Below are 27603 nucleotides of genomic sequence, written 5' to 3' on the forward strand. Positions count from 1 at the left end.
TGTTTCTGGGTTTTGTAGAAGCTGTGGATGTCAAAGTGTCTCCACTTCCTTCTCATGTTTTTTATCGTACGGTCCGGAACAGAAGCGATTGGTTTCATCTCTCGTCTGGTTGAACCTGTGTGTCCTCACAAAGCTGCAGAGAACAGGATGAGCCGTGCTGTGACTTTATCTCAAGCTTTTCATTTTATTTATTCTGTTTTTCCCTCGTTTGATTTTCTTTGACAGAAAATGGTCTTATTGTTGAGGAGAGCAGTGATGAGGTTGATCTTTACTGAGTTGTTGTTCACAGAAAGATGTGATGATTTTTTTTTTTACCACAGGAAGAAGTGCGGTGAAACAATCAGTTTATTTTGTGAATGTTGAAAAAAGCCCACAATATTACAGAGTGACATTTTATAGTGATTTTTGTATGTATCAAAAATGGATGAATGAAACACATTTTAACTGTTTGATATGTTAACCTTCAGTCTGGCAAGATTGTGCAGGCATAATAAAAGTTTATTCGCTAACTTGCCACAAAGAGTCGCAGCTGATCGTCATGTGATTTGTTCAGAGATTTAAATCAAACTGAGGCAGCTCCGTCACTTAGAGACCAAACAACACCAAACCCTTTCAGTCCAGTCCCTTCAGAACCAGCAGTAAGCCTTCAGACATGGTACCTAGACCCTCGGTGTGTTCAGACAGTCCTCTTAAATGTGGGCGGGGTTGTTGTCACTCACTGCTCCGTCCAGCACTCACTGTATTTCCTCATCAGCGGTGACACAGATGGAAGTCTGCACCTGGTTTATCGTCCACAGAACGAGGCTGCATGCCCACATTTTCACAACAAAATAGAACAGGCTGCAGTGAGAGTCTCTCTCCATGGGATATTTCAAAATAGCAGCTTTGTGCATTTAGTCCTTCTCAGGCAAGCTCAGGGGTTTAGTGTTGCTGTAGCCCACAGGAAGTGAGGATTAGAATATATGACCTTCACATAATCCGCTCCAAATGAATCTATATTTTTAAAGTCATTACTAAAAGTGTGTGTCATATAAAAACTAAAGTGATGGTCAAAGTTGTCACAGTGAAATTTAAGGTGTGCTGATGGATTCACGTCATCAACTCATGCATTGAGTAACATTACAAGTTAACGTTCCACCTTAAAAGTTGCCGGCAGTCGGCCCAGTGAATGAAGTGATTTTTTTCTCTTTCATTTTATAGTTGTAGTTTACTGATGTATGAACAGAGGTTACATAAAACCAGAGTGAGCGTCCTCTACTGACCAATCAGACTGCAGGGTTTCTAGCTCCACCTTTTAGTACCAGATCTGTGTGCTAGGTACCCCAACAGAGGGGGGACCAAACATGGGGACGCTAAGGAACGCTGCTGTTGGTACCATCCACAACTTTCACTGTGGAGACAGAAACTATGAACTGAACTGCATACACAGTTTGTCCACAGGGTGGCGCTACAGTAAAGACCATGGAGTCATTAAAATCTAAAGGGTTCATCCTCTGGAGAGCCGAATGAGATCAAGACATTAACTGACAACCGGCCTGTTATATTTGGATTTCTTAAATGTAGAATTGGGGCGGCACGGTGGTGTGGTGGTTAGCACTGTCGCCTCACAGCAAGAGGGTTGCCGGTTCGATCCCGGGCGTGGGAGCCCTTCTGTGCGGAGTCTGCATGTTCTCCCCGTGTCAGCGTGGGTTTCCTCCCACAGTCCCTGCGATAGTCTGGTGACCTGTCAAGGGTGAACCCTGCCTCTCGCCCGATGTCAGCAGGGATAGGCTCCAGCCCCCCCGCGACCCTCAAGAGGATGAAGCGGTTAGAGGAAGAATGAAATGTAGAATTGAACTGAGAAATGTACTTTATTTTGAGCATTTAAAAATAATAATAAATGAATTAAGCTACATAAATGAACATTTCCTGTCTGAACAGGAGTCTCAGGAAGCAAACTGCTTTGTGGGGGTTTTTTTGCAGGTTTTTGTTGAGTTATGTAAAAAAAAAAAAGAAATATTTGTCCACATGTTTAAAAGCTCAGACTCAGCAGCAGCAGCAGCTCCTCTCTGTGGTTTTCCTCCGATGTGTTTGTGAGTTTCACTCTGAGCTGTTTTTTGCCCCAGGGGGATCTTTAAAGTTTCATCTCAGCAACAACAACCAGGAGGGAAGAAACTGCTGCTCTGCTCAGGTTTGGATTTGGACACAGTTTCTGGTGAGAGACATGAACTCAGGTCTCAAAGTGAAAACGTGAAAAGGAAGAAAATAAAGAGGTAAATATGTAAAACATAAATGTGACTGTGTTCAACAGTGTTTCTCAGCAACACTCTGCACTCACCATCCCATAATATCACTTAAAAACTGGATCACAGGACATTTATTCAAACCAAAGAGATAAAATAAATAAGAGAGCACTTATCTTATTTATTCATTTTAAAGCAAATGACCAAAACTGAGACAGCAGAGTGTGTCGACTGCAGAAAGAGGACAATGTGGGGAAACGTTTAGTGAGATGAATTCACCTTGTTGTCGGAGCAGAGAGGCTGCATGAAGACAGCTGCTGACACCGAGTGTTTCTGTGTGACACAGCAGGTACGTTCCAGCTTTAGTTTCATCTGCACTGTGGTTAAGGTGTGATTATGTTTAGGCACAAACACACTTAGTTACAGTTCAGAAGAGATCATGTTTTGGCTTAGAATACCCAGTGTGTGTGCCACAGTGCCCGCTGGAAACACACACAGCTGAAGTCTCAGGATAAACTACATATTCTCTGTACGAGGTCACAGTTAGTTCATTTTTCAGACAGGACGTTTTAATGCTGTGCTTCACTGACTCAGTGAGCTGCAGTGCCACGTTTCAAAGCTCTGTTCATTTACAGGAGGTGACAGTTTACTGTTGTGCTGCCTTTTATTTTTATTTTCTGTTGGTTTTGCACTGTTAAAGGGATAGTGCAGCCAAAAATGTAAATTCAGCCATTATCTACTCACCCATATGCCGAGGGAGGCTCAGGTGAAGTTTTAGAGTCCTCACATCACTTGCAGAGATCCAAGGGGAGAGGAGGTAGCAACACAACTCCACCTAATGGAGGCTGACGGCGCCCCAGATTCAAACGTCCAAAAACACATCATTGAAACCACAAAATATCTCCATACTGCTCGTCTGTAGTGATCCAAGTGTCCTGAAGCCCCGACATAAAAAGTTGTTTGGAAAAACCTCATTTGAACTCTGTTTTTAGCCTCATTGTAGCCTGTAGCTCTGACTGCCTCTCTGGGCACCGCGCTCATGTGCGCGCTTGTGTGTGAGACCAGCGAGCATGTTAAGTATGAAGATATTTTGTCGTTTCAATTATGTGTTTTTGGATGTTTGAATCTGGGGCGCCGTCAGCCTCCATTAGGTGTAGGGCTGCCACGATTAGTCGACTAATTGATGACTAATCGACTATTAAAATAATCGGTGACTATTTTAGTAGTCGACTAATCGGTTTGAGTCATTTTTCATAGAAAAGTACTACAAAAGTACCCAAAATACTCTTATTGCAGCTTCTTACATTCAGATATTGGCAGCTTCACACACTCTCCCGTGACAGTGAACTAAAACCCTTTGGCGTGAGTGCGAAACAAGACATTAGATGACATCATTTTGGGGTTTGGGAGAGACAGACCGACATTTTTCAACATTTTAACACATTTTTTGATGAAATGATTAGTGGACTAATCGAAGAAATAATCAACAGATTAGTCGTTAGTGGCAGCCCTAATTAGGTGGAGTTGTGTTGCTACCTCCTCTCCCCTTGGATCTCTGCAAGTGATGTGAGGATGTGAGGAAACTTCACCTGAGCCTCCCTCGGCATATGGGTGAGTAGATAATGGCTGAATTTACATTTTTGGGTGCACTATCCCTTTAATGTTCCTTAACCTTTGTAAAGGGGTCATGGTTTGGTTTAGGATAAGAAGTCAGGGTTAGGTGAACAGTCAAAATGACTCCCAGGTCTCAACCAGAGTTGGTCTGTCCCAACTTTGACGACTGGTTAGGAAAACAGAAGTTGTTATTTCAATGCACTGGTGATCACGGTCCTCTGCTGAGGCAGGCGTACTAATGGTTCAAGCCTCTTTAATTTCGATATCCAGAGTCTTTCAGCCCGGACTCTCTGGTCAGTTGTCCAGTTTGGATTACTTTGGATGACCGTGACTTGCACCAGTGGCCATCCATGAATTAAAAATGGCTGACTAAAGGAGTGTGGGTTTCCTTTTGTCGCAAAATGTTGTAGACAATATCCTGTTACCCCGCCATACCGTGCACCACATTTTGAACAGCTGATAAAATAAACATCATTTGGTTGCTGCGTAAGCAGATTTGTAGTTTATAAAATTCCCCATAGTCCCTTGGTTCTGGGGTTACCAGGGGCCTGACCTTGGCTTTGACTAAATAATCTCTGCTGTGAGCTGATGACTGTCCCTCCTGCCACTCCCACAGAGGGCTCCGTTAGTTACCATAGCAACGACCGATTGTAACTACCACTGACACGTGTGTGTGTGTGTGTGTGTGTGTGTGTGTGTGTGTGTGTGTGTGTGTGTGTGTCAGAGAGGACAGCAGCAGAGTCTCTATTTTAAACAGCATGCTAACACCATATATCAGAGTTTTCCATCTGTCATTCACCACTGCAGCCTTTACCACTGATACTACTGTTGATACGTTTGGGATTATGACTGTCAAATACATATTGTTATGTACTGTAAATACATACACAGTGCTCAGTACCTGCAGCACATGTAGTAATCATTACATGTCAGTGACTCAGACGCTGCTGCTTAGTACTCTGTGACGGTCGCAGGCAGCTGTCAACATGTCCTGCCTCTCCATGTCCTCTGCCTCTGCAGCCAACAATATGATTAAATAGTTTCTGATCACGTTAACTGATCTTACTGCAGGTAAGGAAGATGTAGTCACAAAGGGGAGATTAATCTGGGTTCATTTTGTAGACAGGTTTTCAGGGCTGCTCTCCTGAATGTGTGACTGGAGGCCTGTGTCACTGTGTTTTGGATGGTGGCTGTGTTTGTGCAGTTGAGCCTGAGTGTCTGTCTCCAGAGTCTCTGTAAGCTAACATAAGGATTAGCTTGCTGAGCTACAGCGTCAGCACCAGTGTGGTGTTCATTCTGGTAACAGCCTGGAGGAGCTGCTGAGGATTATTAAACCTCACACTGATAATATCGGCTCTGTCAATCTTTCTATCTAACAGTACAGTTTCCATCAGCGACCTACAGAGAGGAATAGCCAGCCACCTGTACTCTATAACATTAATACCTCATTGTCCCATTTAAAAGATGACTGATGGAAGTAAAGATACTGCACAGTTCAACATTAATCTATAGTGCACCTGTGATGATTGTCAGCAGTAAAAAATAAAAGCAAGATAAAATAAATAGACAGGCCGAATTTACACTACTGCACGTATCATTTGTAGATATTAACAGTACACATACATCAACAGGTCAGCTATATGAATCAGTACTTGGGTCATTATTCATTCTTCATCTGAACATAACCCAAGAGAATGACCCACAGCCACATGCCCTGAAACTGAGTTAATAAATTGACCCCGTATTTTTTTAGTGCATGTACTGATGCACAATTAAAGCAATCCATCATATATTACTTTAATATAAACTTATTTTAACGAAAACACAAAAACAAAATCTAAAGTCCTGAACAAAAGATGATCAGATTTGGTCTTGTTACTTTATACAATTTTGAGACTTAAATTAATTTAAAGAGTCCTAATCTTCTGCTTGCTTGTGTAAATATATCAAAGTAAATTAGTCATTTTTCATGTATCATTATTGATTATTATTCAGATTAAAATGTGTGGATCCAAATCAAGTTATTGATTCCAAGAAATAAGATAAAACAAAAAGGATGGGGAGAGAGGAGGGTCATTATTAAGTTTTAAAAAACACATTTGTCAATATTACTAAAAAATCCAAATTTTTCCAAGAATGAAAAATATATAATTAATTTGCTCATTATTTTAGCTCAATATTATTTTCAGGAAGTGAACAACTTTAAGAAATGTTCCCCTGCTTTCAAAATTAATAAAAAACTAACCAAAACTATTAATTTATGCAAATCTTAGAACTTTAATAATCAGGTAAACCTCTGTGTGTGTTCATACTATTTTATTATATTTTATTTATTTTTGTCTGTCTGGTTTTGTTCGATTAATAATCAACTAATAATAATAATAATGATAATAATAATAATAATAATAATAATAAAAATTAATCTTTACAGAACGACAACACGGCTGACGTCAGTCCTCAACGCGCTGACGTCAGACGCTGAGCTGCCATGGCAACGGCGGGCAGCTTGTCCCTGTAGCCGAGGCTGAGGAGCAGCTGGTTAGCGGCTGCTCGGGTTAGTTAACTAACCTTAACTATACGTCACTAACCAGCAGCTTGTTAACAAACTCAACGTCAGCGCGATGACAAAGCAGTGACTTCTCGCGGTGTTCTGTCGGCGGCGCGAGCGCCATGACCGTCCGCTTCAAGGTAAGCAACAGGTGTTAGCATCGCTAGCCAAACAAACTGATGCTAATGAACTTAGCCACCTAGCTGGCTAACTCTAATATCCATGAAGTGGTTGTAACAGATTTACAGACGGATTTAGGTCTCGTGAACGTCTCGCGGTGTTCCGGTGCACCGGACAGAAGTGTGCACGAGACTGTAGAGTGAGGATAGATGTGATTTAATGTGATGTAATGAGCTAATCCTGCTAATCAGGTGCAGACTGACATTCACCTGACTGTACACCTACAGCTAACTGCTGCACCTGCCAGGGATAAACTCAATAACTTATATTAGGCATTAAGATAATGATTGATCTGTGATATTATCTTTATTGATTATTTAGTGTTCTTGTTTTGTTTGATCACTCAGACTACAGGAGGTGCATATTAATAACTACAGTTATTTAAAATGGGAGAAATGCTGATGGGTATGTGTCATCATTTGTTGGAGTATGTTTCTGTGACTTCTGTGACACATGATGGTGCCCAGTGGGGGAGGAAATATTCACATCCTTTACTTCATTAAAAGTACTAATAAACAGCCTGCATTTTATAACCTACCTCAGTCAAAGTATAAGCTGCTAAATAATAAAAATACTTAAAGTAAAATATTGCAGATGTCTTGTGCATCATTTTATTAACACGTCTCTAACATTCACTGTGACTCATCTGGTGTCTCTGCAGGCGTTTGGATCTCTATTAGAATTTAAGGTGAGACACTGCAGGTGAATAGGGTAAAATAATAGATATCATTATGAAACTTCCTCAGTTGATTACTTACAATAGTATGAAAAAAAATGTGTTGCAAGTTTTTAACATTTTAATGTTTAATTATGCAAATTAGGCATTATCTCATTAAATGTGCTAATTTGCATATATTTAAGGAAGATAAATCTGAGCACTTGATAAAGCCAGGTGCAAAATTCTTCTTTTCATGAAAAAAAAAAAAATACAGAGGGTTTTAAGGATATCTGCTTTTATTACCTATAAAATCAAAACATACTGTCCATAGCCTTAAAAAATTTGATTTTCAACATATTTTTTGGGAATAAAATGTCACATAAATCAGGCTAGGAATGATTTATTAACAAATCCCTGTGTGAATATCTTCAGAATATAGCTAGGTGTGTAACTGGAAAGTTTGGTGTACATAGGTGCCACAAAGGCTGAGACGTTCCACTTGGAGTGTGGCAAAAAACTCATTTTGGGAAAACGGCATTCAAAGATTTACATAGGGGAATTTAATACATTTCTATTGGAAACAATTGACCTATGGCTAAGCCACGCCCCCTCCACTCACTCAGACAAACTATCAACATTCAGTGCCCGGCGCTATGGCAGGTGTCACAGTACACGGCATTTCACAGGAGGCAACTGATGATTTTTGGAGACATAACGATCAGATGTCATTGAGAAGTAACCAAAAGGGCCTAAACTACGCATTGGAGGGATATATTCATCATTTTATTGTTGAGAAGGTCGATGAAAAGCTTAAATTACAAGCCAAAATTTACAGGTCACAGTGTACGCTTGTGAACCGCATCTGGTTGCCGTCACCATCAAAGACAACAAGTTAAAGTGCCACTGAAGTTAAGGTTTTTGGCTCAGAATATGAGAAAAGGATAACGGCCTTTTTACCATCTTTACCAAGAGTGTCTCTCCGTTAGTTTGGTGCTACAGTATTTACACTGAATCATTCAGCATAACGTTTGCCAACCTTTGTTATCTCTGCCATTACAGATAAGTTAATGAAGCTAAGCTCCAGAAGTTAACGTTAGCTTAACTAGAGCCCTTTGGACAACAGCTAACAATGATGTACAATCACCAAAGTACAAAACTAGAACAAAATAGGCTAATGAACTCCCAGCAAACAAGGTGACATGATGAACAACGCAGCTAGGAGCTAACGTTAGGCTAACTTTAGCTAACGTTAGCTAGAGATGTTAAAGATAACTTTATATTTCTTTCCAGCAAAGTGACAATATGTTGCCTCAAACACAATGTTGACTTACCTTAGAACAGATGTAGACATCATTGTTAATCTTATTCACGTTGAGTTGATGTTGTGGTCTAACGTTACCACACAACTTTATCCAAAGGAGACACTTTTCTCGCTTGAGATGTGGTTTAAAGTGTAAAAATACACCTGGTCGCCCAGCCTCTCAGGATACCTTGTGTCAGAGTTGCATGTACCCCATGCACACCGTTTGACCATTTTTAAACTTCAAATCTCAGAAAAAGCTCATAAAACCCAACAAACTGACTTTCTGTAATGCATTTCAATGGACGTCCAGGCAGAGAATGTCCCAGTGTATGGGAATGGCTATACGCACTGTGATTGGCTCATTGCGTTTGAGGGCGGGACTTAGCCATAGGTCAGTTGCTCACAAACAGAATAAATGTTCAGGCCCTTAGTGATAATGATAGAGTATATTTCAATTGATCATTTAATAACATGACATGAGGCCTACAGCTGTAGTAGCCCAACTAATAAACATGTTGGCCTACACTGCACAATGCTAACTGTTTGGTAAATTCAGGAGAAACGTACTGCCACAAAGTAGACAAAATGTAATAAAATAAATGTCTAAATGTATAATTTAAATGTTTTCTTTATAGCAGTTTGAAAGAACACATATTCAACCAGTAAACTAGCCCAAAATCTCAATCTTTAGCCTGCCATGTCTCGCCTTAGAATAAAGTTTAGTTTGAGCAATGTTTAGAAGCAGGAGTTGGATTTGTAAAGAGCCAAACACAACAGTCTGTGTGTGTTAATGTGTTTGTGTCAGTGTCAGAGTGAATACCAGAAGAGCTATAAGGCTTCCCGCTCCAGAAGTGTGTCTCCTCAGCGCTGCGCCCTGTTGGCTGGCCTGCGCTCTGACCAGATGGGTAAGTTACTGAAATCTGAATGCACAGATTCACTCCTCTGAGCTCCACTGTTCACACTACACTGACTCTCACTGACTGTAACGGTGACACATCTGGGCCCAGTTGTTTTATTGTTCACTATATTTGATTAATAACAGTTTGAGTGGTCAGAGAGAGTTGAGCGTCCTGACAGTTTGGTGGATGAAGCTGTTGATGAGTGTGGTGGAGCAGGCACGAAGGCTCTGGATCCTTCTCCCTGATGGCAGGAGGCAGAAGAGGCTGTGTGAGGGGTGGCTGGGGTCACGCACAATGCTCAGAGCTTTATGTGTGAGGTGGGTGTTGTAAATGTCCAGGAGGGAGGGGAGTGAGACACCAATGATCTTTCCAGCTGTGGTCGCTATGTGCTGCAGGGTGCTTAGGTTGTAGTCAGTGCAGCTCCCGGTCTCAATGGTGTCACAGAAGAAGGAGACATGATGGGTGGGGGACTCTGGCCTTCCTCAGTTTGTGGAGGAAGTACAGGTGCTGCTGAGCCTTCCTCGCCAGGGCTGTGGTGTTGGTCATCCAGGAGAGGTCCTCACAGATGTGCACCCCCAGGAATTTGGTGCTGCTCACCATCTCTACAGCAGCACTGTGGATGGTCAGTGGGGGTAATTCAGTGTGTCCTCTCCTGAGGTCAATAAGGGGGAGATTGTTGTCCCGACACCACGTGGCGAGCTGGCTGATCTCACCCCTGTAGCTAGTTTTGTCGTAGTTGGAGATGAGACCCACCACGGTCGTGTCATCCGCAAACTTCACGATGTGATTGGTGCAGAATGTTGGTGAGCAGTCATGGGTCAGCAAGGTGAAGAGGAAGGGGCCGAGCACACATCCTTGGGGGCTCCCGTGCTGAGGATGACGGTGTTAGATGTGGTGTTGTGGACCCGTACTGCCTGTGCCTGTGGATCAGTTGGCCTGATACGCAAACCAGAAGGGGTCCAGGGTGGGAGGAAGGGTGGATTTTATATGGGGTGTGACGAGCCTCTCGAAGCACTTCACTTGTAATTCTGACATGTCTTCCTCTCAGGTATCAGCAGAGAACCACGTCTGCAGCGTCGGAAGAAGCTCAGTGCTGGTGGTCTGGCTCAGTCCTGCAGCTCTCTGCTCTGCCCTCCACAGGACACCCTCACTGCTGAGCTGACTCCTTGTGCACACAGAACAGCACCTCCTGCTGGTAGGACGCCTCCATAACAGACTCCTCTCAGAAGTGTACTAGAGTAGGAACACAATAAAGTTTCTAATGTGCCGTTAAAAAGCAGGTTTGTCTCTATTAATCCACTGTTAACATATTAAGAAGCGTACGGTTAAAGATATCGACATTAATGTGTTAAGATACATTTATCACGTTTAATTTAAGTAACATGCTTGGAATTATAATGTTAAAATAGCAAAAAGCTGCTGTTTAGCATGTTAGCATCATAAGCTAATAACATGTTCTTTAAATGTCTCCTGTCTTCATCACCAGCATCAAGGAGTCGCTCAGCCCTCAAGAAGGAGCCAAATCCTCCAGCACCTCCCAGGGCACGAGCTGACCCTGGACCTGCTGCAGACCCACAACCTCCAGCTGGACCACAACCTGCTGCAGACCCACAACCTCCAGCTGGACCACGACCTGCTGCAGACCCTGGACTATCATTAGAACCAGAGGCTGCTGGGAAATCCGGTAAATAAACATCACATAACTCAGTTTTCATCGTCTTCTTGTTATTTCTGAGAATTCAAACACCATACAAATCTCTCCATCTATAGACCCTTGACTCTGACCTGTTACATGTGTCTCTGTGTCCTCAGCAAAGCCCCTCCCCTCCAAACCCGACAGCCAACCACAGCTGAGCCAACCTCTGACAGCAGCATCTGACGGACAGCAGCCCTCTGCCAACGAGGTGAGCCAAACTGTAGCCACATATCTGAGCTAATACGTCCACCACAGGTTTGTCTTGGTGTCATCTCCTTCCTGTGTTGCAGGTCCAGCATGCTCTGCGCTGGAGGGCGGGGCTTAGGGCAGGAGGTCAAAGGTCAGGCAGTCAGAGGTCAGAGTACCACAGACAGTTCAGCTGGAAGAAACCTGCAACTGCTGCTTCACCCATACTGACTGCAGAACAGGTACGCTGAATCAGTGATTCTAACAGCTTTATTCTTGCCTGTTTTTACTCTCTCATGTGTTTTCTGTTTTATTGCTTGGTCTTTTATTTGGTTTTGTAAAGCACTGTGTTTTGAAAGGTGCCATTTTAATAAAGTTTATTATTGTTATTTCTATTATGATAACGATACACCTTATACTCCAGCTGTGTCCCAGCTGTGACACTGAGGGCTGTATTACTGAAGTAGTTCTGTTGTTTGTCCACTAGATGGAGCAACACTGTTTTTGTAGCTGGTTTAACTTCAGTGAAGAAAAACTTCCCTGATGAGTTTACTGAGTGTTAATGATATATAACTGGTTCTATTATGTTCAGTTGATGAGCGTTATAAGTGGTTTAATGAGCCACTCAGTCATTTCATTGATCCTTAATATTATTGATTATTAGGGTTAGGGGTCAAAGGTTGAATGAATTGAACAGTCACATTAAACATAAGAAGAGAAACAGTCTATGTTTCTGTTTCATAATGAAAAGAGGTGCACAGTGCACAGTGTGGTCCATTCCTATGAAGACTTACATTAGTATGTGAGTGACTGCTGACCTTTGACCCCCCCTGCAGGTGCTCCAGTCCAGCCACAGGTCTGTGCCGCCCTTTAAGAAACACCCACTTCCAATAGAAACAGAGTATCAGCGCAGCTTCCAGGGTCTGGCGCCGCCGAGCAAGCCCCGCCTGCGGAAACACCTGGAACATCAGCAGAGAGTCCCACTGTTCCACACGCAAACGGTATGAAGAGCAAACACACACACACACACAAAAACACACACACTGCCCCCTGTTGTGTACTTCCTGCAGTACCAGTACAGAGCATTTGAATTTTTATGTGACAAGGTGAAACAAATTATTTTACGTGGGACATTTCATACCCAAAGGCAGCCCAGAGTACGGTTGTTGTCTGCTAATGTAGCGTGATGTTAGCTGGTAGGCCAACAAGTACCTCAAATTGTACTCAAGTACAGTACTTTAGTAACTGTACTTAGTTACATTCCACTGGGGCAGCTCAGTTAATTGAATATTAATCATGATCATGGCGTCCCAGAGTGAAATGAACCTGATTGTCTGTGATGTTGAAGCTTAAAATGCAAATTAAACCAAGTGTTTCCTGAACTAACAGCAGCCTCCATGGTTGAGGAGCCGCTCGTGCCACTACACACACACACACACACACACCCTGCAGCAGCAGCTCGTGAAAAGCTTTCCAGAGTGTTGCAACTGCAGACGAGCATAACGAAAATCATTCGTCATTTACCACCACCACCATCATCATCATCCTCGTTGTGTGGAAATGAGATACCATCATGTTAACGCCACAGAACGTCAAATCTGATCTGGAACGATTACCATCTGGAATGTGTTTGGCAACAGCTGATTCAGGATCAGCACGGTGTTCATTGATCCTGAATCTGAGTTATTTTCTTGTTTTACCAACGTATTGAACGCCATATTTGGTGCATGCAAGAAGGGAAACACTGCTGGAGCGACATGTTTTCTCTTTTGATAACAAAGCTAGTAAAATTATGAACCTTTGTACACTTAGTGTGCACAAATGTGGCAAGGGAAAAAACAATATCTATCATCTGTCACCTAATTTTTTTAGACTTGAATCAGACAAACAAGCTAATTGAAGACATTTTGTGGCCTCTGAAGAATTCAAATGTACATTTTTCCACTTTTTTTTTAACATAATAAAATTAGAAAATAATGTGCAGATGAATAAGTTAATGGTTAGTTTTAGCTACAGTTGCTTTTCTATTATTGTGTTTTAGTGTTGTTTGTTAAATAGTTTTCAAACTGTTTTCATCTCCAGAACAAAAAGAGGGAGGAGAAGTTGGAGAAGAAGCCCCACCCCAATCAGGATGACCCCGCCCACAGTAAAAATAATGGCACTCCTCCACCTCCTCCTCCAGTGAAGAGAGGACACAGGTGTGTTTATCTGTGTGTGCGTGTGTGTGTGTTACTGCGTATTGTGAATGCATCGTGTTTATGAACATCTGTCTGTCTGACAGGATGTTGACAGAGTATGAGACCAGCTTTCGTTCTCCTCTATACAGGATCGCGGAGGAAGGCGGAGCCACACACAGCGCCGCCCCTCAGGTCAGGGAGCAGTCACACACACAATGAGGGGCGGGGTCACTTCCTGTTTTTATCACATTCATCAAGCTGCAGCTTGGATGAGAAGTTTAATATCACTGCAGGGGTCTGTCATGTTTAGCTTAGCTTAGCTTAGCTTAGCATAAAGGCTGGACGCAGGGCTGAAACTGCTAGCCGAGTGCCACTTAAGAGAAAATACACCGTCAGTCTACAGAACATGTTCGGTAACAAGCTAGCAGAGGTGGACAGAGCATCAGTTTCACTTTGTTAGAATTCCTTCACCGTCCAGTGTTCCGGAGGGTCACAGCTGGAGCAGAATGATCCTCAGAGGTTTCATTCATTCATTCATTCATCTTCTAACTGCTTCATCCTCTTGAGGGTCACGGGGGGGGCTGGAGCCTATCCCAGCTACATCGGGCGAGAGGCAGGGTACACCCTGGACAGGTCACCAGACTATCACAGGGCTGACACATAGAGACAGACAACCATTCACGCTCACATTCACACCTACGGACAATTTAGAGTCACCAATTAACCTAGTCCCCAATCTGCATGTCTTTGGACTGTGGGAGGAAGCCGGAGTGCCCGGAGAGAACCCACGCTGACACGGGGAGAACATGCAAACTCCGCACAGAAGGGCTCCCACGCCTGGGATCGAATCGGCAACCCTCTTGCTGTGAGGCGAGAGTGCTAACCACCACACCACCGTGCCGCCCCCTCAGAGGTTTCCTCCTCTTCAAAACAAACAGACCAGTTGAATAAACCAGTAAAAACCACAGAATAAAACAGTTCAAACGCTATCATGAATTTAAATAACTTATTAGATGGATATATATAGAGGAAGGTGACGTTTAGAGAGCAAGCCCAAATAAGCAACTCCACTTTAGAAATAAGCCCAAAGTCGCGACTAATAAGCGGACCTGGCAACCCTGCTGGCTTGTCCTCCTCACATTTCTTCCGTCCTCCTGCGTGCTGACGTGGGACGTATCCCGCCTCTCATTGGCTGATGCTCTTTGTCAGTCGTGTCACACTTCTCCAGTTCTCTAGCATGCCAGATATCCAGTCCCAGTCGCAGACGAGGGGGCGACTTGCTCGTAGGCTTGTTCACACATGAGGACTCGTCGTGGCAGACTATCTGCCGACTCACCTCCGACCCAAGGTGGCTCTCAAGATCCTCTGTGACGTCAAAATCGCGGTGATAATTGTGTAATGTGAACTAGGCTGAGGCACAGTGGGCGAAAGAAACTTTTTAAAGTCAAAAAAGATCGTACTTTTGTTTGTTTTAATAAATACATTAATTTGATTAATCAAGGTCATGTCTCAGGCATTTCATCTTTCTGCTGAATCGTATTAAACCAAACTGAATTCTGTAAACTGTTAGACTGTTAGACTCTATTCATTATGCATCAACATTAGTTTGTACTCCGACTTCCTCTCAGCTAACGTTAGTCACCAGCAGTCCAGAACCGCCAAAACTGGGACGCTCTGTTGACACACAAGATTTTCCAAAAAGTCAGGTTTCAAAATTTGCAAAGATGACCTCAAAAAAAGTCGAGTGTCAGCTTCTCCAAAGGAAACTGTTTTACAGATTACTGAGAACTACTGTTTTTTCCCAGCTAATATAACGAATGTTGCTGCGACCTGCACGCTGCCAAAGAGGCCAATGGTCATAATGTTTTAGGTGCATCGACTGAAAACAGATGTTTCAGAAAAAGTCTGACGTGTGTCCTCGTCCCTCACTAAAGCAACTCAACAATATGTAACACTGGTCTCCTCGTTTTAATGCAGAGAGATTACTTATATCTTCAATGCTGCAGCTGGTAAAGGTGGGATACTTTATAATAATTACATCATCAAACTTAAGTTGATCATATTTTATATTCATAATCTGAATCTGCAGAGTAACTAAAGCTGTCAGATGAATGTAGTGGAGTAGAAGTGTAAAGTGGCATAAAGTCAGCTCAGTTAATTGAATATTAATCATGATCATGGCGTCCCAGAGTTAAATGAACCTGATCGTCTGTGATGTCGAAGCTTAAAATGCAAATCAAACCAAGTGTTTCCTGAACTAACAGCAGCCTCCACAGTTGAGGAGCCGCTCGTGCCACCACACACATACACACACACACACACACACACACACACACACACACACACCCTGCTTGTGAAAAGCTTTCCAGAATGTTGCAACTGCAGACGAGCATAACGAAAATCAGCCGTCATTTACCATCATCATCATCATCTTCATTGTGTGGACACAGGATAGAAGGAAATCAAATCCAAAGAGTGTGGAGACGTGTGTCTGTGCTGCGAAGCAACAAAACGAACTTGTTAAACCACCTGGAAAAAAATCTCACGAGATCCAGAGAACAATGACATTGCTTATGTTACCATAGTGCTGCTGTTAATCCCCGTCCTGATCCATTGTTAACATAGACGTTCACAGTGACACTGCAGCATGTCACAGTACCGCCACTGCTGTTAAAAGGTTAAGTCTAAGGCAAGGTTTATGCTTCTGCACACCTATGATGCAGAGGGCGGTCGCAGAGGGATGCAACGTACCCCTCCAAAAAATTGTAACCACGCGTCGAGGCAACGCAGACCCAACGTAGACTGCAAGAGCTATGATTGGTCCTTCGAACTACATCATTGCCAGCATTTCGTAAGGTTCCCCTTCCTGCTGCAGCACCACAAGACCGCCATTTTCAAAAGTCTCCAATGTGATCGGTTGGTTGAGCCATTCAACAGATGGCGCAGTCGCCTCTCTCTTCGTCGTTGTTGTAACATTTGTAATAAGAGCATTTGTTGTTCAATGTCGATCATTTCGAGCTCCAGCAACAGTCTGTCTCTCTTGGTCGCCATCTTCACTGTGCCGGAAGATAACCGAACAATGAACGAGCAACGACCATAGACGTCACAGAGTCTAGGTAGGTGTATAAAAGAACACAGCGCCCCCAAGCGCTTTGGCTGGGAATTGCATAGCGACATAGACCAACAGGACGCAGAACTATGATAGGCACACAGCAACTGCGGAGCAACTGTGTGCATGGTGTGTCGAGTGTACGAGTGTACGCAGAAGCATAAAGAAACTTTAAGAGTTGTTAATTAGCAGGACTGTAGCACAACATGTCAGTGAGAGCAGTCTCTGTGGATTTAATTCTGGGTAAAACGTTTTGGTACAAAGTCAACACGCCTCCGCGCCAGCAACAGTTTTCTTGTTGTCCGTCCATCCCATCCCTGTGAACACGATATCTCAAGAACGCCTCAAGGGAATTTCTTTGAATTCGTCACAAACGTCCACTTGGACTGAAGAACAAACTGATTATAATTTTGGGGTCGAAGGTCAAAGTCACTGTGACCTAATCCATTGGATTCTTGTGAACATTGTATCTTAAGAACACCTTGAAGAATTTTTTTCAGGTTTGGCACAAACATCAATTTGCATTCAAGGATGAAGTGATTAGAATTTGGTGGTCAAAGGTCAAGGTCCCTGTGACCTCGCAGCCATCTCATTCCCATCGAGGCAGTATCTCAAGAACATTTTGAGAGAATTTTCTCAAATTTGGCACTAACGTCCACTTGGACTCAAGAATGAACTAATTGGAATTCGATGGTCAAAGGTCAGTGTGACCTCACAAAACATGTTTTTGTCCGTAACTCAAGAATTCATTCACTAATTCTGATCAAACTTGACACAAATGTCTAACAGGATAAAATAATGAAGGTCAAAGGTCAGCTTGACTGTGACATCATCACGTTTTAACGTCATATCTCAGGAACAGAAGGGGAGACATTTGGTCAGATACTGAATTGGTGACTCTAATCTTGAAACTGTGCTGATTGTATAGATCTTCTGTGTGTGAAGCATCCATGTTTTCACTGACATGGATGGAGACTGTCAGAGACACTGGACATGAGGCATGTGGCCACGAAGTAGTAACTCTAGTTTATATTTAGTTTCTAGGAGATGAACTGTGAATAAGCACCAGTCTTACTTTGATGCACAGACTAGTAGCATGTCTGCAGCACAATGTGAAAGTGAAAGCAGTGCTGTGTCAAGTTAAATGTGAAAATATTGTGTCCCTAAAAACAATGCATATTTGTGATCTTAGTATTTATCAAAATAATTATGATACCCATTTTGGCCATAATCGTGCATCCCGACTGTCCACCACTGTCAGCTCATCACCAATCGATCCACGAGTCAGCTGGTTACGTTCACACAGCTTGGGCAAAGCTTTTTAAGAAGCTGCTAGCTTTAGTTTCATCAACCAAACAGGAGGGAATAAGAACTTTGTTGGGGACTATTTTCAGTGGCGGATTAATTCACAGTTGGTGAGTGTTTGTGGCAGCAGCACAGTGTATGTGGGACTGCGGTGTGTGTGTGTTCATGGTGATAATCAGAGTGTAGCTACACACTGTGTACTTTCATCACTTTCACTAAAGGTGTGACCACTTCTGATTTTCGTGAGCTGGAATTCAACTCTGCAGGACTTTGCCCACCTGCACATCTAAACATCATGTTGAGAGGATGGTTGATGTGGTTGATCTGTTTTCCTTATCAGCCTCACTGATGTGGCAGCTGGGGATTTGCACAGTGCCCGCTTCGTAGCTAAACTGTGTGTTTTTGTGTGTGTTGCTGATGGAAAACCAGAGTGCTGAGTGTCAGCGGTGAAACCACAGTGCTTCATTTCAGGGAAACAACTCACTGTTAGTCACACACACACACACACACACACACACACACACACACACACACACACACACACACCAGTCTTGTGGAAAGTGTTGTGTGTTGGGGGGCAGAGATGAAAAGTTTTTCTGCATAAATTTTGCGGATTATTGCTGAAAACATCAAACAACAGTAAAGTACGTTCTCTAAAGCTGCGCAGGGCAAACGGCTTCTACATCGTTTGCATTTACGTTTTTAGCACAAGACTTTTTACACTACATGGCCAAAAGTTTGCGGACACCCTTGTAAATTTGTGGATTGATTTATGATACAGAGAGGTGGTGTTGTGATTTAGAGGTGACAAAGTGTAGCTGTATTATTCTAACGAACATCAGTTAAAGCTCTCTGTTCAAAGCCCCTCCCACCTGATGACCACAGGCATGTGCACGGCCTTCATACAGTAACTGAAAAAACCTAAAAACCTAGAAATGTCATGTTATCTTGAAAATAGAAATGTTCAGGCCTGGAGAAATTTAGAAGAAATAGATCAACCCAGAGAGTTTTGGAAATGTTCTTCACAAATGTCTGTATGACAGAGTAAATATACTGAGTCTGTATATGGTGTTAATATTCAGGCAGGTCAGTCGTGTCACTTGATGTTATGTTGTTCACTTGAGCCTGAGTTGCAGCCATTTACTTTGCCAGATGTAAGTTTACGTATCGGAGCTTCAGTTGGTGGCTGTGGCAGTTGGAATGCAGCCAGGCCAAACCCCAGCAGCACCAAGTCTAACCTGTGTCACAGCAGCAACAGAAAGTTTGCTGGGCGGAGATTCAGTGCTGTCTGCTTCCCAGAGCTGAAGTTTGTGCTGGCTCGATTCTGGTTTCTGCGGCCGCTGACTGGGGGTCAGTCTCAGAGCTGCTGCTCCTCCCAGCGAGGTGGTATGTAGCTGTGTGAGGCAGTGCACACACTGATTTGAGGCTCTCGTTACATAAGGAATCCCTTCTCCCTCCTGCAGGTTATTTTTGGGATTTTTGCAGCCTGAAACGCCTGATCTAATGGCAGCTTTTCTAAAAAAAAAAAATTTGGGATGTTTGCAGTAGTTGATGTCTTGGATCTGGAGCCTGTTCAGTGTTTCCCAGCAGCAACAGCTGATGGCCAACACTTAGCTATTGCTGCCGTTGAAAGCGGCGCTGAAGGACTGCGTCGTGAGCCTCTCTCCTCCTGCTCTCTGCCCGCTGAGCTCAAGCTAACACAGCAGCAGCTTAAATCCAACACCAGTCAAGGAACACTAGTTGCGTGATGATAAAAGTTCTTCCTGTGGATGAAATAAGAATTCACCTGTTTTAAAAACTCAAACTTGCAGTGAAGTTGCTGTGATGGGACAAAGTTGGAAGGTCGTGCAGAACTCATGGGAGACTGGCTGATCTGCGTTAATTGTTGCAACTTTAGCTCCTGTTAGCAGAAGGCTAAACTATTAGCACCATTTTCTCTCCATCTCTGAAACACTTCACTGATACTGACACGTGTTTTATTTAGTTTATTATCCGACTCTCTTTCAGACTCTGTTTGATCAGTCTGTCTTCTGTTTTTGGGTTGCTCTGCAGTGCATTGAAACAGACCCTCACCATCTGAAGGGACGCACACGCTCATCTGCATCAGTAGATCAGCCAATAGAAACGCTCTCTCTGCCTGATATGACCTTTCAGAACACGTAAATTACAGAATGCTCAAAGGTTATTACGGGACTTTTGCCAAAAATAAAACTGCGTACCGCAGCTGTAATGCGGCAAAGTCACACTGTACTTCAACATACTTATATTTACAGATTTAATTTTAATGTCTTTGTGGTTTGAAGTGTTCTAACAGTCGAACTCAGATTCAGTTGAATGAAAAAATACATTTTCAGGATTAATGCGTTCACTCATTTTTGAGAATCGAGACAAAACATTTTGGTTTTTTTATTTTTACTCTTCAGTTATGCTGGAAAATATTTTTTATTTTTAAACCCTGTGACGGGCCAACCTGCTGGTGATTAAATGTTTTTCTTGAAAATCATACATGATGGATGTCGGAGGTCAGATCTGACAGAGATGACAAAGAGTTATATATTTATGAATTTCACTGCAGTGGCAATAAGAAGACATGTTATAGTTAATTTTATTGTTCTCTTAAAAAGATGAAAATAGGAAGTGAGACAGGAGTCCCTGTGATTCAGCTTATTCCTGTTATATGTGATTAATTGATGTTTTTGTAGAAATTTGACGGAAATCAGGGACACATCTTTCAAGGGTCAACATTTTCACCAAAAATATATTTTAAAACAAGCTGTACATTTTTACACAGTATGTACTGCAGGTTTAGAGGATAAAAAAGTTAAAGCAGATCAAATTATTTTCTAAATTACATTTATTTCATACAGATAAATCCTTTCAAAAATAATGTTTCACCCCAGCAACAAAATGAGTGTGTTGATAAGTTACAATTTTAAGTTTTGGTAGGACATGATTTATCTCAGTTACATTAGCTGTTGCTAGTTTGGTATAAATGTGTGTGCGTGAGCAGTTTTAATGCAGCTTGTTTTCAGTTCCTGGTTTCAGAAACGAAACCCACACTCTCATTCATAAAAAACATCAGAAACCTCTTCAAAACAGTTTCAACACAACCGAACGTTATAATCATTCACTGAGGGGCTGTTGTATTAAACCACATCAGTTCATCTCTACAGGTGTACCTAATAAACTGGCTGTCAGTAGGTGCCGCATGGAGCCAACAGAGGGTTTAAACTAATGATCTCTTCTACATAAATAATTGAATCAATGAATGTGTGGGCGTCGTGCAACCGTCCGGTTAACTTTCCACTGTCTCTGCGGTGAGTCTGGCCTGTGAAGAGTTTCAGTGTGTGGAGGGAAGCTGACGTCTGTTCAGAGGAAACCTTCACAGACTCAGAGCCGCTGTCACTCAGTCAGCGAGGAGATGTTCAGCGTCAGGCTTACGGTTCGTCTTGGGGTTGAGGTTTAGGTTAGAGACAGACTGAGGTTAGCTGTGAAAATAAGGCTGGGGGTTATCCAGGGTTTGGACCAGGGTCAGGGTCAGGTTACTGGTAATTTACCAGAATCTACAACCTGCAACTCAAATTACACAATAACAGCAAAGTCTTCCAAAGTATCAAATAATGATCTGACGTTAAACTAGAACAGCTGTTAAATAATCCCAGGTGTGATTGCACAAACCTGTTCTCATAACTCCCCTTGAAACATGTCAGTCAGCGTTTCCTAAATGAGTCCATCACGGGCACAAACACCCAACATGGTTCCTACACCCTGTCACCCTCTTTTGTTCTTCATCTGTGTCAGTTAGGTCAGCAGGTTTTTGACTTTCAGAAAACCTTTGAAACTGACCTTTAAATGCTGCAGCGCTGCATCAGCTAAGTGTTTCTTTTTGTTGCTGCTTCCGCCCCGTCTCCACCAAACCCTTTCAGTCCAGTCCCTTTGGAACCAGCAGTCAGCCTTCAGACATGGTACCTAGACCCTCGGTGTGTTCAGACAGTCCTCTTAAATGTGGGCGGGGTTGTTGTCACTCACTGCTCCGTCCAGCACTCGCTGTATTTCCTCATCAGCGGTGACACAGATGGAAGTCTGCACCTGGTTTATCGTCCACAGAACGAGGCTGCACGCCCACATTTTCACAACAAAATAGAACAGGCTGCAGTGAGAGTCTCTCTCCATGGGATATTTCAAAATAGCAGCTTTGTGCATTTAGTCCTTCTCAGGCAAGCTCAGGGGTTTAGTGTTGCTGTAGCCCACAGGAAGTGAGGATTAGAATATATGACCTTCACATAATCCGCACCAAATGAATCTATATTTTTAAAGTCATTACTAAAAGTGTGTGTCATATAAAAACTAAAGTGATGGTCAAAGTTGTCACAGTGAAATTTAAGGTGTGCTGATGGATTCACGTCACAAACGGTTGTGTTAAATGCTTATCAGAGTAACGTGTGCACAGCTTCATCCACACAATAAGCACCAGATTGTATCAGTGTACGAAGGAGGCAAGAAACTCTGCTGTGGTGTTTATTGACCTTTAAATGACATGATGCAGTCACCTTACCAGCTCGTCCTAAATAGAGCAACATGAAGCGAGAGAGTGGGCGGAACAGAGAGTGAGTGAAATGAAACCTGGTGACAAACTAAAACAGAAAAATAACCTCAGCAGATTGTTTCAGAGACAAACAGTCATAATCTGTAGCAGCAACATGAAATCGATTCTGTGTTGTTGTCCCATAAGCTTGAAGCAAAGATATTTCACATTAAATCAGCCGTTGGTCTTTTGCAGGGGTGTAAACAGGAAGTGAGTTATGCCAGTTGCCTTCAGCTGGAGCCTCGTGTTTCAGCCCTTACTGTCGTTTACAGTGTGGCACAGTGTCTCCATTAAAAGTGCAGAATGATTTATCAGCAGCTCCTGTTTGCAGTTTGACGGAGCGCCTTCTTTCTATGATTTCTGAGTGGATTTATGGACATTTATTCGAGATAAACACAACAGTAACTGTCCCTTTCACCTCACACAGTATCTGCCTCACTTACAAACTCTTAGATTCTGATTTAAATTTGTTTGTATACTTAATTTCTGGAGGTATGTGCTGACAGCCTCACAGTGGTGTTTCCGTCCAGGCAAAGGAATTGCGGCAGCAGGCCTCGTTGTACCGCCTTCGAGCATGGGGAGGTCATTTCTCCAGAGACCACCTGAGCCAGCTGGTGTCCGAACACAACGCTCTGTGGGAGCCCACAGACACCACCGACTCATCCACCGACCCCCCCACCCCCCGCCTGACCTCTGACCTCTGCCATGACTCCGACGGCTGTAGCGTGTCGCCTGTGGAGGCTCTGGACCTGCACAGGTGAGAGACCTGATGAGAGGGAGAGCATCGTCTGAAACCGTCTCTGAGCTGGTTTTAAAGTGTCTGTCTTTGTGGTTCTGTTTTCAGCCGCTCCAGTAACTCCAGTAAGAGGTCTTCTGTTTCAGGCTCAGGACACAAACACACACAAGTAAAAGCACAAACACCTCAAAGTCCTCCTGCTGAGAGACGTACGGCCTGGGGAGAAGAAGAAGAGGAAGAAGAAAATACAGATGAGTGAGCAAAATTGTATTGAAATCAATTTGAGATTGTGTTTTTTCTTTAAGATTATTTTTTCGGCTTTTTGCCTTTATTGGACACATTGAACTTTATGGTCCGAGCATGAAGGGAGGGAGAGAAGGGGTGACATACAGCAAAGGGCTGCAGACATGGGACGCCCACTCCAACCACTAAGCCATCACACGCCCCATGTTGATAGTGCCCCTCCAGTCCCCCCATCCCCGACCACTCAAAGCGCCTCACACCGTGTCCTGACCAGATGAGACGTGAGCGTGCGTCAGCGACTAAATCAGTTTGAGTGCATTGTTTTCTGTTGCATCGTCCTAACTGCCTGTGAGCGACGCAGAACAACGTAGCGTGACGTCACTTGCACAAACACACACATGCAAGGTGCCAACCCAGCCATCGGGTCCAATCTAATCTCGAGGTACACTCACATACCGATCAAACCGCTGACCCTCCAGTTAGCTAACAACCTGCTCGACCTCCCGAGCCACAGTTTCCTCTGTCTCACTGACAGGCCCACCTCCAGAAGGTTCAGCAGTGATTCCTGGTGTCTCAGGCTCGATCCCTCGATGCCATCTGCTCACTTTGGGGCCCAGGTGGAGTCTGTTCTCCTCATTCTGAGCCACTCACTGCCCTTTGCAGCAGCTCTGGAGAGGTCTTCGGGGATTTGCTGGTGGGCCTTGCCTCAAACTCCCATTTTCTGAAGTAGCCTTGATCGTGATGATCCTCAACTGGAGGGAGCTTTGCTTTCCATCCACAATGTTGTGTGTGCGTGGGAAAGCTGAGCATGCCTCTGTGTTTTTTGCGCTTGCAGGCTTCCTCCTCTGCATCCTCCCAAGGTACTGTAAGCTTGATGATATAGTGAGGCCGACCATAGTGCAGGGTCTGGTCTGAGCCTCATTTAACTTTGCAGCCACCTTCCAGTTGCACCTGGACGATCGTCCTTGTTGTGTCCAAAAAGGGTTCCACAAATCTCTTTAAAGGCGCTGTATGTAAGAATGTGGCCAAAACGGTTACTGCACTCAAATTCAAAATACTGCCGCAAGTCGTGTCTGCCCCCCCTCCCCTACAGACTCGAGGTTGCTGGACAGCGGCACGCTGGAGACTGATTTGTTTGCCCACAGGCGGCTGCCGTGGCAGGGCTGCGTCGCCGCGTCCTTGATCTTCGGTTTTCCAGCAGACCGTTCGAGCAAGTCCGGCTTCTCTGCTGCTAACGCTGCTGCTGGGATACAGCTGAGGAGGAGCCGGCTGCTAATGCTATGTACCGGGACACTGCTAATGCTGCTTGCCGTGCTGCTGTAGCTCAGTCGTAACTGTAACTGATGCTGAGACTCTACTGACTGCGTGACTGGTAGACGGCGGTGGGTGGCGCAACAGGCCAAAACACAAATTCAAAACATAACCATGATTTGCAGACCGTAAAAATGTTTTTTAAATGCGAATATTCTGGCTGTACTAGTGTTGTCGGTGAGATCAGTATGTTATATGAACATTACTCCTTAGTCTCTGTGACATATTAGGAGGATTTTACGACTATTTGCTTTAGATTTCTTACATATAGCTCCTTTAAATTTCATGTGTGTGTTTTCCCTGAACTTTGTACAAAAAAATGACACTTATGAAATGTCACACTCAGTTTGTAGACGTGAGAAGCAGCAGCGGTCTCACTGTCAGACTTTGGCACTGTCAGGATTTTGACAGACTTTTTTTGGCGGTTACCAAAGTCGTCAGTGGACGTTTTCTCACAGTGTGACGTGGAAGCATCGTGTTGGATTAATCACCAGAGATTTCACTACGTTTCTGCAACGGAGTCATTAGCCCACGTGGCATTATTACAAAAATAAGTGTCGTACATCAGTCAGTCAGTTTCTCTTCACTCTGACGTGACGTCTTGTTTCTGGTAGAAACACAAAGAAAACTGTGTCATCCTGCCGACACATCAGTTTCTGTGCAGCCACACTGGTTCTCAGGAACTGACACAGTGTGTGTGTGTGTGTGTGTGTGTGTGTGTGTGTGTGTGTGTGTGTGTGTGTGTGTGTAGGGAGGAGGAGGGAAGGTTACCAACTCCGAGGTTGAAGATACGACCAGTTCAGAGAACTCACCATGACCTCACCACACCTGCGACCGGTACACACACACACACACACACACACACACACACACACACACACACACAGCTCGGACCACAGTGTGTGACCCGTGACCTCTGTCTGTCCTCCAGGAGGCGCTTTACTGGTGGGAAAACTGAAAGGCAATGATGAATCTTCTCCTTTCAAACAGGTTGATATAACATCAAACATATTATATTATATTATTTAACATTATGATATTATACGGAGGTGTTTTTGTCTACAGAGGTCTGGGTCAGCTATTTCCATGGCAGCCGGGGCAGAGACCGCGGTTGACGTGCCGGTCAAACCGAAGGAGGCGTGGTCGGATAATAACCCCACACGTCGCTCCTGCTCTTCTTCTGGCTCCTCCCCTGACCACGAACATACCAACAGTCCTAACTCTAAACCAATCAGGATGAAGCCTCCGTCCCCTGTTGCCCCGCCCCCTCTAGTCTCGCCCCCACAGCACTGTATCCAGGGCACTCTGAGACACGCTGACTTCCAGCACAACGGTGAGTATCGATGTGGTGCTGCTAACGATACGAGGACTGTAACTAACAATCATTATCAATCAGTCACCCTGTGATGACTGTAATTAGTCGATATCAGAAACTAGTGAAAAATGTTTCGATTAATCAGGAAGCTGCAAATGTTTGGCATCTTTGGTTTAAAAAAAAAAAAAAACATTTAATAACGTTAAATTAATTAATTAACAACGTTAATTAAATGATTGATCAGTGATCAAAATAGCTGCCAAAAGTTTGTTTGACGATGATGAAGCCATTAAACTTTTTTATGATTTATCTTCACGTTTTTATGCCTTGGTGCCAGCGATAGCGATGACCGGAGGGTTGTGTTTATGGGATGTCTGTCTGTCCCACTATCTTAAGAGCACCTTAATCATTTGAACATTAGGTTGGTTAAGTCTGATCTTACAGATAGATGTCAAAGGGTTAATTTATGGAACATTATTCAGTCCAAAAACCATAAGTGGTGGTGTCCCACAGGGCAGTGTTTCAGGGCTGCTTTTGTTTTTATTATGCCGCAGCATCGGCAGCAACAGTGGCCAAAAATATTATATTTACAGGTTTTGTTACGTAGAAACATCCTCTTAGACTCAACAATGAACTGATTAGAATTTGGTGGTCGAAGGTCAAAGGTCAGTGTGACCTCACAAAACATGTTTTTGTCCATAACGCAAGAATTCATACACTAATTATGACAACACTTCACACAAATGTCTAACAGGATAAAATGATGAAGTGATGACATTTTATATCCAAAAGGTCAAAGGTCAGCTTGACTGTGACTGTAGGCGTTTCTCGCAATTGAAGCGACTCTAATACACATTCCATGAGGGGAACTTAATGTACAATAATAATCATGATCATGTCATTTTATCCATGTGACCCACCGCTCTGTGTGACTGCAGTATATTGTTGATCAGTAATCAATAATCATGTACCTGTGTGTCCTCAGGTGAGCTGGGCCTGAGGTTCAGGGAGCTGCAGTGTTCAGGAGGAGGCTGCGGCTCTGATGAAGGTGAACAGATTAAGGGAGGAAAAAAAACATAATTATACCAAATTTTGTTCTTGATTTAAAAAAACAAATTATTCTCCTGTTGCCTAGACGACCGGCTGTCGGTGATGTCGTGGCGCTCAGCAGCCTCCTGTTCCATGGCGTCCGCCGTGCTGGAGCGTGCTCAGAAGAGAAGAGAGAACTTCTGGGGGAAGAGATGACCTCTGACCTCCTCACCCCAACTGCTGCTGTTGCCATGGAAACAAGCGTCCTGTCTGCAGAGCTGAGTGTTTAGCTGATCGATCACTGTTGGACGATAATCAGTCAGAATAATGTATTTTTACAGATGAATTCATTGTTAGTTTTTACACTGCAGGGTTTTATACATTTAGTAATTATGTTTATTTAATAATTAATTTATGTAGTAATTAATGTTTCTTACTGTGTGACTGCTGAAATCATCAAAGTCATAAAAGTGACATGAACAACTCA

At 43.4% G+C, this 27603-nt stretch overlaps 1 protein-coding gene and 1 long non-coding RNA gene across 3 annotated transcripts; one reads left to right on the forward strand and one right to left on the reverse strand.

The window, feature by feature from the left end:
* Positions 1–234: 234 nt before the first annotated feature.
* LOC125883249 (uncharacterized) lies at positions 235–23026 on the reverse strand. Its single transcript, XR_007448477.1, has 2 exons — positions 21987–23026; positions 235–779 (listed from the first exon to the last, which is right to left on the reverse strand). It is a non-coding gene; the product is annotated as an uncharacterized LOC125883249 (long non-coding RNA).
* mdm1 (Mdm1 nuclear protein) lies at positions 6326–27603 on the forward strand. 2 transcript variants are annotated; one of them, XM_049567457.1, is made up of 16 exons: positions 6326–6524; positions 9331–9430; positions 10473–10619; positions 10911–11108; positions 11237–11328; positions 11411–11548; positions 12143–12307; positions 13389–13504; positions 13588–13675; positions 23013–23239; positions 23327–23473; positions 25524–25609; positions 25704–25762; positions 25838–26105; positions 27073–27135; positions 27223–27603. In XM_049567457.1, the coding sequence occupies exons 1-16, from the start codon at positions 6507–6509 to the stop codon at positions 27330–27332; spliced, it is 2022 nt and encodes a 673-aa protein (XP_049423414.1). In that variant the 5' UTR covers positions 6326–6506; the 3' UTR covers positions 27333–27603. The 2 variants fall into 2 exon arrangements, with proteins under 2 accessions (XP_049423414.1, XP_049423416.1); XM_049567459.1 differs by having other exon boundaries at positions 13633–13675.

This window comes from Epinephelus fuscoguttatus, linkage group LG22 (genome assembly GCF_011397635.1).
Source record: "Epinephelus fuscoguttatus linkage group LG22, E.fuscoguttatus.final_Chr_v1".
Lineage (NCBI taxonomy): Eukaryota > Metazoa > Chordata > Actinopteri > Perciformes > Serranidae > Epinephelus > Epinephelus fuscoguttatus.